Here is a 10,362-nt window from a genome sequence, read left to right on the forward strand (position 1 = left end):
CTAAATAAAAGCTTATAATAAGTAAAATATCTAAAAAAAACTTTACAATAATACCTTTTCTTTCTTTAGCAAACAAATATATTTACAAGATTTGCCACGAACAGACAAAAAAAAACAGACAATACGTCAGAGAGACAGACTAAAAACAATCTTATAATAAAGAACACTACTTATAGGATTAGCCCCGCAGGAGAATCAATCCAATAAACCATTTCAACCTTCATTTCGTTATTCGCTTATTTTTTTTTTTAAATGTCAGAATGACACGCAGACATGTTAAGACAGGAGTGCGACGGTTTTTATAAATGGGTATTAAAAAATAATAGAATTGCTACCAAAGCGAATGGTTAGATATCAGAAGTGTCAAAGGCGGAAAGCCGTGATGAAAGGATTTCCAAGTTAATGTTGTGTCCTGAGCCGCATCATCGTAGACGGTGTCGCTCAATGATAAAAAACCATTTTATTTGCTCTCACAACTGTTATAATAATACAGATGATTGAGTACTCTAATGACGAATATCAGAACTAACAACGACTTACTGCAAGGCGTAGTTCGGGGAAAGCAATTAAGACAGAATAACGATAGCGTCAAGAAATTTTCGGGTCTAATACTGGGTGATATATTAAAGATATCCACGGTCATGTGAATTGAGGCAAATGGTTAAAAAAACATTTGTGGCGTACAACTGGACGTGTTGACTACGTGATAGACTAATCGTGGCTACACCTATGTATTGCTTAGAGTTTCGACATAAATGCGACTACACATTGAATAAATAAAAAAAAACACCGCCAAGGTTATGTGAAGTCAATAACACATAGTAGAGACGGGTGGGGGATGGTCGAACTACTGCATTCAAGCAGTGCAAAATCATGGCGCAACTGGTTTGTTAAGACGAACAGGTTCTGAATAATTTCTGTTGCTATTTACCTGTTTGTAACTTGTAACTAGTACACACGGCCAACGGAAGAAAAAATTAGGCCTAGGCACAACGAAGGCAGAAGGCTTAAGTGCCTTTGTATAAAAATATAGGCTACACAAATTTATTATAAAATAATTGTTACTTACTTTTTTACTTTCTCGTATATACGAAGTATAGAGAAAGTATTGTAATCGTGCAAAAAAAAAAATCGAGATTTTTGCAAATCTCGACGTTTTACACCCCCATGAGTCGGAAAAACATAGTTTTGCAAATCTGTCCGTATGTGTGTGTGTGTGTATGTGTGTCTGTCTGTCTGTCTGTCCGTCTGTGTGTAAACACGATTACTTGAGTACCGTTACAGTTAGGTTGATGAAATTTAAAAAAAAATGTATTTTATCAAAATCGTAGATCCATATCAACTTTTGAGCGATTTCCGATAACCGGAAATGGTACTTTTCCTACTTTGAATTTTTCAAAAGCCTATAACTTGAGTACTATTTCAGATAGATAAATAAAATTTTAAATGTAAGTAAAAGATCTAATTTTCTGCCTTCTGTCAGATTTTGAGTAATTTCCGTTGACCGGAAGTAGTAGTTTTCACTATTTCCGATTTCTCAAAAAACGCATGTTAATTTATAAAGTACTAATAATATTCCGCACTATTATACACATCTTTTTTCGGCGTTCGCTTGGTGCGCAATTCTTTTTTTCTATGAGATTCTATTCTATTTTAAAAAGTTTAAGTATTTAAAACGGATTAAAAATCATAACTATATCCCGAGTTCCCAATACTCTGTTGTTTTATATAAGAATATTCGAAAAAGTTTAGGGGAGATAGCTCCCGGTTTATTTACAATAAAGCATAAGTATTATAATGATAAATGTAATATAAAAGTAGGTTATATTCCTAATAACAGAACATCAATAAAGCAACCATTGTTTTGTAATCTGGTAAATTATCAATGCAAGTATAAATGATTGGCGATCATTTGGAGAGTTTGGATCCACTGGGTGAATATATTGACTAAATTACTGAACACAGGATTTCATTAGAAGATGAAATCATGTGTAATACATGGAAATGGAATAATAGTTTTACAGGCTGTTGTTCCCTGGCTGTTGAGCAACGTTTGTTAAACCGTTAAAACTATATAATTTTGATTACATTTACAAATGTCGACCTAATGTATACAAAAAGCGCAAAAGTTTCTCCAATTTAAATGTTTTTGATTAATATGTAAATCAGATTTTTTTCGCATTTATGTTTTATTAGTATTATTATGCTACTAGCCGATGCAGAGAAAAAAGTAATGATACACGTTTCATTCTGTTTTATATTTCATGCTTTTTGACATAAAGGAAAGAAGCTACCGCTTAACAAAAAATAAATAGGTTTGTATAAGGTTACTTTTAAAATTGAATCTAAGTTATCTTAAATCATCAATAACTACAAATTGAAAAAAGAAATAATTCGAATGTTAAACAAGTTATTACAAATTGTAGACGTTTTTGTATATCAAGCAAACAAGTAAAGTTTAATCCTTTACATTCATAAAATCTATTTTTAATTTGGGCAGTAATCTTTTAAACACGGATCTTTTTTATGCTCTTATATTGATAAAAAAATCATTAAAAAATGAATACTAAATCATTTAATACCTTGGTTTAAGTCACTAGCACTCATTGACAGTGCATGCCGTAACACGTACGAGGAGACCTGTTACGACACGCAGCGTTATACGACACACGAGAACCGAAACTTGAATTGAGTGAACAATTAAACTCGTTTTGAAAAGCTTTTCATCGAAGCGTTTTAGGGCCGCGCCGTTATTCGCCGTAAAAGATCTTTCTACAGATAAAGCATAACCCAGGTCAACAGGTGACTTTTTCATAACCATAGCAGATATCCTGAAGGTGCGAATTTAAGCTATACTTATATATAATATTTAGGCTATTTATATATTAAAATGTTTCTATATATTATTATTTAATTTGATATAATAAATTTAGTTTTAGAAATGTATCATTTGGAATAAAGATATAGTTTGAAGTGCAATTTATTCTACGCTCTTAAAGTTCACTATAAGATATTTATCGTCGATGAGATTTGACGTGATTATTAGGTATCTGCAAGTAGAAAAATATAAAGTATAGTAAATATGTTTGTCTCCATCTATGGTTATATTCACCTTACTGAACTAGCATTAAAAGAACATAATTGTTATTATAGAATGGTGTTTCAGTTCTATTAAAATCGCTGGATTATGCTGATGTTGTAAGTACAAATAAAATATAGTTTTCAGGAATTCGAGAGGTTTAGATATTTTATTTTACGTTTTCTATAATTAATTACTAATGTATTAGATAATAAATGCTGTTAATGAATATTAATTTATAATACTTTACTATCGTCTCATATCATTTGTTGTATCCTGGCTAATGTTATGAAAAAAAATAGGATACAATCAGAAGAATGACAGATGCAAGTTGCGCACCGTTAAACATTTGATCAGATTTTTTTGCTGAAAGTAGTAGAAAAGGTGAACATGGGAGAAGAAAACGGAAAGAAATACCACGGAACTTTTGTAAGTTAACTTTTATAAAAATAATGTCAATTTGGGCAGATGAAGTAGTTCACAATTTTCTTGATTTCAGTAAATGAAGTGAGTACTAACCAATGTTTCTTCCAGACTTTTTTCTGCGGGGGGGGGGGGGGGGGCACTTGAAATTTTCTGTGGGGGGGGGGGGGGAGAGGGCGGACTAAAATTTCGGGGGGGGGGGAGGGGCGGACACTGTTAAAAGTATATATTTTCTATATAAATTCTATTTCGTTCGGGGGGAGGTAGACTTTCTGAAGAGATGCCTGGAAGAAACTCTGGCACTAACCCCAGCCGCCGGGCTAGCAATCGCGAGCTCTATCACTCGACCACGCCATCCTTTAGTGTAGTCCATCCCCACTTAAACTCTTCTGCGTCTGTGAACCTTCTTACTACTAGGCCCGTTCCAAGCCCGGGTCCTAACTTTCATATATGTATGTATATAGATATTAGGACTTTTTATGGGGTTTTCACGGACGTGTGATCTTGTTTTCCAGAAAAGAATTAGTTCTTGGGGCGCGGGTTTGTCCAGTCTATCACAGTGAGGCTCCACGGTGTGCTGTCATCCCTGGCAACGGCCTAGTTGTTAGGGGCGCCTTTGAACTACCGGTTACATTACAGCACGGGTGATGGGTGCAATCCCTGGTTATTGAATGTAGTAAATAGCCTTATCCCTAGTGTAGTGTGCACTCTTAAACGACTGTGGGGGCAAATTGCTCAAATGTGATACGCTCCGGATGACACGGCTGCCAGTGGAGCCCCCTAATGCAGCCTGACTGATGATTCAAGAAGTACACCTATTCCTCCGTGCAGGACATACAATAACCGGATCTCAGGTGCTAAGAAACACATTGGTGATCTCCGGGCGCTAAATCACACATTTTCCATGGGGCGCCGTCACATGGAAAAATATTTAAACAAATGACACATTTCTTGTAAAAGCAAAAACAAGTAAAAGTACATAAAACCGAAGGATAAATGATAGTGCGGGAAAATACTACCAATTTAACAAACGTACATTTTACATTTAAAAATGTACGATCGATTTGGGTCCTTAACCAACACTACACAAGGTATCGTACATAACGTAAGTCCACTACATATCTTACTGCTTCTTGAGCTATGGACTTCTTCCTAAGAATTTTGCTAACGACAGCGTGTGTCTGATTGTAGTAGAAAGATAACTCGGCCTTCACAAATTAAAGAAAAAAAAAACAGCAACGAAAATACAATTATAAAAATCTTTTTTAACAAATAAATTTGGCGACAATTTCGGGCCCAATATTTGGTCCTGACCCCCTTCTCCATCCCCGCCACAGCACAAATTGGTGGTGTGGTCGAACAGATGTAATACCAATTTGTGAACGAGGTACGTGCACCCCATTTGGCTGTTAAAGAGGAGCAGCAAGTGACGGAAGTCATTTTAATTTGAAGTTCCGCTTATCTTTTAAGTTATGTTAAGTCTGGTTAGTGATTGTTACGTCTCTTGTATTGTGTGTATATCATGGTTACACATGGTATATCATGGTTACGTCCCTTGAGTGTTCAGTGTGTTTACTGTGTTGTATATCTCATGTGTATTTGTGAGGCAATCAACCAGAGGTAGAGTCTGTATATAAGAATAAAGTACTACGGTTAACTCACACAACTGTGTCGAAGTAATGTAACATTTTATACCTAAGTTTGTGTAGTAGTCTTTAATGTTTGCGGACGAGCGTGATATGGTAACTAGAAAAGAGTTAATCAAACCACGGCTATAGTATTTATTTTACAAACCAAGCATTAAAGCAAAAAATGCACGAAAATTAAATTTAAAAAGAAATTAATTATGGTTGGATGCAGTGGCAAAGCGAGGTCGGGTGTCGCCCGGTGCGGCACTTAATGGTGTCACCCCCCCCCCCCCAGAGGCGTAGCGACTCTTCCCGGGGACAAAATTTCAATTTTCGATTTGCATCCCCCCCCCCCTCAAACTTTCGATTTGCACCCCTTAAAAGACAATTTAACACTCGAATTAATCACTTAATTAAGTGGAATTATCATTTTTCTCTATATATTTTGCTATTTTTTTTTGCCTTGGTGTGACCTCCCTAAATGGTGTCACCCGGTGTGGTCCGAACCCCCAGCCCCCCCCCCCCCCCCCCTCGCTACGCATCTGCTGGATTTGGTTTCCCTAAACGGTCTGGGCCCACACGCGTTGCAGTGTCTGGCGGTATTGTAGTTCCACTCCAGATCCAAGTAAAATCTAATTAAACCGTTTTAGGCAGCAACTTGTTAGAATTTAACAGTTATAGTAGAATATTGTAATTTGATGTGGCTTTGCTTATCCCATATTAAAGTGGTTTCAATGTGAAAGCTGCTAAATATGTGTTAGTTTAAGTTTAATATTGTTGTTCATCTTAATGATTGAAGACATTTCAGATTTCAAGGAAATAAATGTAAGTGACTATATATATATATATATATATATATATATATATATATATATATATATATATATATATATATATATATATATATATATATATATATATATATATATATATATATATATATATATAAATTTATTTATTCTTTTTAGAAACCTTCGATATTATGCACAAACAGAATTGATATCAGAACCAGCTTTCCGTCACAGTGTTTGACCTCCCGTTCGCATATGCCAATGATTTCAGATAAAATAGAATGGGGAAAGTTTCGAGTTCAAACAAAGGACATTATTGAAATTTCGCAGGTGAGATATATATATATATATATATATATATATATATATATATATATATATATATATATATATATATATATATATATATATATATATATATATATGAATTATATATATATAAAGTGGCCGGTACGTTTTAAAAATATCACATGAACTTAAGATTGATATTGTATTTCTTATACTAGTCAATGTCCGAAGAATGATTCAGTGTAATGTCTAAATTATTATGGCAGGATTTTTATCATATTGCTATTCACTTTAATACTATACTAGCTGTCCAGCCAGGCCCAACACTGGCCTCTGTGAATAACCTTTCTGTAAAGGACCGTGACTTGTGTGTTTGTTAAGCAGTATATACCCGGCATTGCCTAGGCTTAGGAAATTTATAATCTTCCCAATAAGATGTCGTAATGCAAATATTGACGTTTGAGAAAATAACACATAACCCTAAACCTAACTTTAAGTTAACTCTAATTTAACCCTAAACACAACCAATAACAACCAAAACACAAACGTAAACACAAACGTAAACACAAACGCAAACACAAACACGAAAAACAAACACAAACGCAAACCCAACCCAAACCCAAATACAAACCCAAATACAAACACAAATACAAACGCAAATAAAACACAAACGCGAAACAAAAGCACATACACAAACGCAAACACAAACGCAAACTCAAATGCAAACATAAATTCAAACAATAACGCAAATGGAAATGCAAACACAAACATATAAACAAACACAGACGCAGACGAAACACAAACGCAAACACAAACACGAACGCAAACACAACCGCAAAAAAGCAAACATAAGCTTAAACAAAAACGCAAACGCAAACAGAAACGCCCCCAGTTATACTACAGCAGGGGCGCCGCGTACGGCACTAATTTGGTTTAATCATCGAATGTCTTTAATTCGAACTTAGGCGCCATCGTGCTCACAGGATGTGTGCGCCACAGCGCTCACGCGATAGTCCAGAGCACCGAATCGCACAGTACTGAGGCGACGGCAGACGCGCTTTAATGTTTTTTATGCTAAGTCATCGCACTGTTTGAAACTGACGTAGGAGCCATAGCGCTCAAGAGTATGCCCGGAGTGCCAAATCGCAAGTTTCCGGTGATACCTCCCTAAACTGTCACGGCGATCGAATCAATGGTGTAGTAATACATAAAAGACAAACAAACCCATAAACAAACTCACATACTTTCAAACGCACGAGCGCACGCACAAGCACACGCACACACAAACACACAAACATACACAAACACACTCTCACGCACACAGGCGCCCACACGAATACGCACACATGCACACAATAACAGACAATAACACACTAACACAGACATATACTTATACATAAACATATACATAAACATATACATAAACATATACATATACATAAACATAAACATACACATACGCATACGCATACGCATACGCATACGCATACGCATTCGCATACGCATACGCATACGCATACGCATACGCATACGCATACACCGACACAGACACAGGTACAGGTACAGCAGGTAAAGATACACGAACACGCACACGTACACGCACACGTACACGCACACATACACGCACACGTACACGTACACGTACACGTACACGTACACGTACACGTACACGCACACGTACACGTACACGTACACGTACACGTACACGTACACGTACACGTACACGTACACGTACACGTACACGTACACGTACACGTACACGTACACACACACACACACACACATATATATATATATATATATATATATATATATATATATATATATATAAAATTTAGTGTATTCATTAACCATATGTCATTTCTAACTACAACAATAGTTTCATCGCTTTATCATATCGAAACCACAAGACAAGACTGAGCAAACTGATCAGGTAAACGCATAACATAATTTTCTAATTCATATTTTGCAACATATATTTAAGAATGCAGGTCTCACATTAAAAAAAAACCTTAACAAAATTTAAATAAAACACTCCAACACTCAATTTTTCAGAGTAGTCCAAATATAGGTCGAAAAATATATTTACCAAGAATCAAAACAGAAACATACGAAGAGAAATGGAAACTAAAAAAGAATCCAAAGGCAAGTTTTTCCGCTGCTAAATTTCAAATAATTACAAATGACTTGTAATTCTTCTTTCTCTTCTTCGTTCTTAATTGTAATACTGATGGGGTATTTCTTCAATACAACAAAGTGTTACGTGTTGACCCTGTTTTCAGACTCTTTTTTTGTTTCTGGATTTGCTATAATAACCATTCTCCAGTCAAGAAAAAACTGCAAGGCATTATTTTTGTGTGTTTGTTTTGGAGTTTTCTCTCTTAGCTGTGTTAATATTTCCATCTAACGAAACTTGTCATCATGTGACTTGCACCTAACTAAGGCTTTATTCTAAAATTAAATTCTCCTTAGCTCATCCTATGGTTGGTGACAGCTTTGGGAGAAACAGTGGAAGAACAGAACAAGCTCCACCCTGCCATACAAAAAATGAGACACTTTTGTAGAGATATCATCGATGCAGTGGATGTCAGTGGTTTGTGTTTTTTTTTTAAACTGACGACCTAGCTCATAAATCTGATTTATATGAATATCCTAAGGCTTCTCTCATAACATAAAAAGTTTATTGTTTCCTCAAATTTGACGCATTTTCTTTAAAATCTTGAATAAATTTATTAAAATATATTTTATATTGTCGGCGACTATAACTTAAATTTTATAAACATGTTATAAATTTATAAACTTTTAACCCTTAACACAATTTATTCTCATGCTATAAAGTTGGTTTTGGTTAAAGCAGTCTTGTTTCTTGAATTCGACGGTGTATACTAAGTAACACAGCGTAAAAGAGCCTATAAACATCTTTGCACCACTAAGGATGGCAATCGTTGTGGCTGCCCTTCCCCCCAGCTATGCCACTGTCAAAGGATTTTTTAAAAATACTCGTCTATATTATAATATTGATTGAAAACTAATAGTTCCATTTTAATGCATTTTTTCGAATCAACATTGATTTTAAAAAAGTAATCAACAGAGAACTTGAAAGACTTTTCTGTTTGATAGATTCCTGGCTGATTGTCAATGGTAACGACCAAGAGCTGTTCAACTATGTCGGCAACGCCGTTGACATCCATAGGATATCATCCAAAGATCAACTAGCTGTGATTGGCATGACGAGGTGGCCTTATGATAAAGACGCATACTGCGATGTACACGAAGAAACGAAGCAGGTTGTTCATTAAAATTAGTTTAATTTTCTAGTGATCAGCAACATTCGACAACGGATCTCCATGAGATGCTTTAAGGAAAAGTAAAACAGGCTCCTTTGGTATTCAACTCTGCTTATTTAACTACTTTTAATTACAAGACTTTATGTTTTCATCACAATTCCAAAATAAAACCATGAAAATCAACAGACCTCATGTGGGTCGGCGTGGTCGAGTCGGTAAAGCTCATGGTTGCTAAACCGAAAAGTCTCGAGTTCGAACCCTGGGGCAGATGAGGCTCGTTAGCTGGGGACAGCCACTCTTCTAGGAGAGACAACTCCAAAATCAAACAACTGCTGCGTTGTAGTTTGTTCTTGGTTGGACAAAGGCTATGGAAGCAAATCCAAAAAGCAAAGCAGGCTGAAATCGGAGTCAATGGCCTCAATGGCGCATAACCAGTTGGCACGTAATCCTTAATTGTGATGGAAGCATGGTCGGCAAAGCTCATGGTTGATAAATTCGAAAAAAGTCTCGAGTAAAAACCCTCTGGCAGATAAGGCTCGATCCCTCCCAACACTAAAAATTAAGAACGAAGAATAATGATAAGAAAAGACCTCATGTGTCACGCGTTTATACACTGTAACATATCGTATACCACGTTCTACTGACGCTGCGTTCAATCTTCGAGGGTCGTACTCAAAATATTCTTTATGAGTTAACTCTCTCCGTCGTCACACGATCTCTGAACAAAGTCGTTCTCTGTCTATCAGCCTATCTGTCACGATGGTTTCTGCGCACGTACTCTTATATACTCTTTGCACCCCCCTCAAGGTTTCGATTTGCACCCCACTTCAAGATTTCGATTTGCATCCCCCCCCTCAAACTTTCGA

At 36.0% G+C, this 10,362-nt stretch overlaps 1 protein-coding gene across 1 annotated transcript; it reads left to right on the top strand.

The window, feature by feature from the left end:
• Positions 1-3,387: 3,387 nt before the first annotated feature.
• On the top strand, positions 3,388-9,061 carry LOC131928222 (uncharacterized). Its single transcript, XM_059284171.1, has 6 exons — positions 3,388-3,508; positions 6,099-6,251; positions 8,089-8,142; positions 8,265-8,354; positions 8,682-8,802; positions 9,048-9,061. The coding sequence occupies exons 1-6, from the start codon at positions 3,470-3,472 to the stop codon at positions 9,059-9,061; spliced, it is 471 nt and encodes a 156-aa protein (XP_059140154.1). The 5' UTR covers positions 3,388-3,469.
• Positions 9,062-10,362: the final 1,301 nt, after the last annotated feature.

Source organism: Physella acuta, unplaced genomic scaffold (assembly GCF_028476545.2).
Source record: "Physella acuta isolate Inbredline_101_S28 unplaced genomic scaffold, ASM2847654v3 ptg001478l, whole genome shotgun sequence".
NCBI classification, from domain to species: domain Eukaryota; kingdom Metazoa; phylum Mollusca; class Gastropoda; family Physidae; genus Physella; species Physella acuta.

Bases quoted from the DNA above. Each gene is read 5' to 3' on its own strand.
- LOC131928222 (XM_059284171.1), top strand. From the start codon at position 3,470: ATGGGAGAAGAAAACGGAAAGAAATACCACGGAACTTTT. The intron at 3,509-6,098 runs GTAAGTTAACTT...TATTCTTTTTAG, and splicing joins AGAAATACCACGGAACTTTT to AAACCTTCGATATTATGCAC. The intron at 6,252-8,088 runs GTGAGATATATA...CTACAACAATAG, and splicing joins ACATTATTGAAATTTCGCAG to TTTCATCGCTTTATCATATC.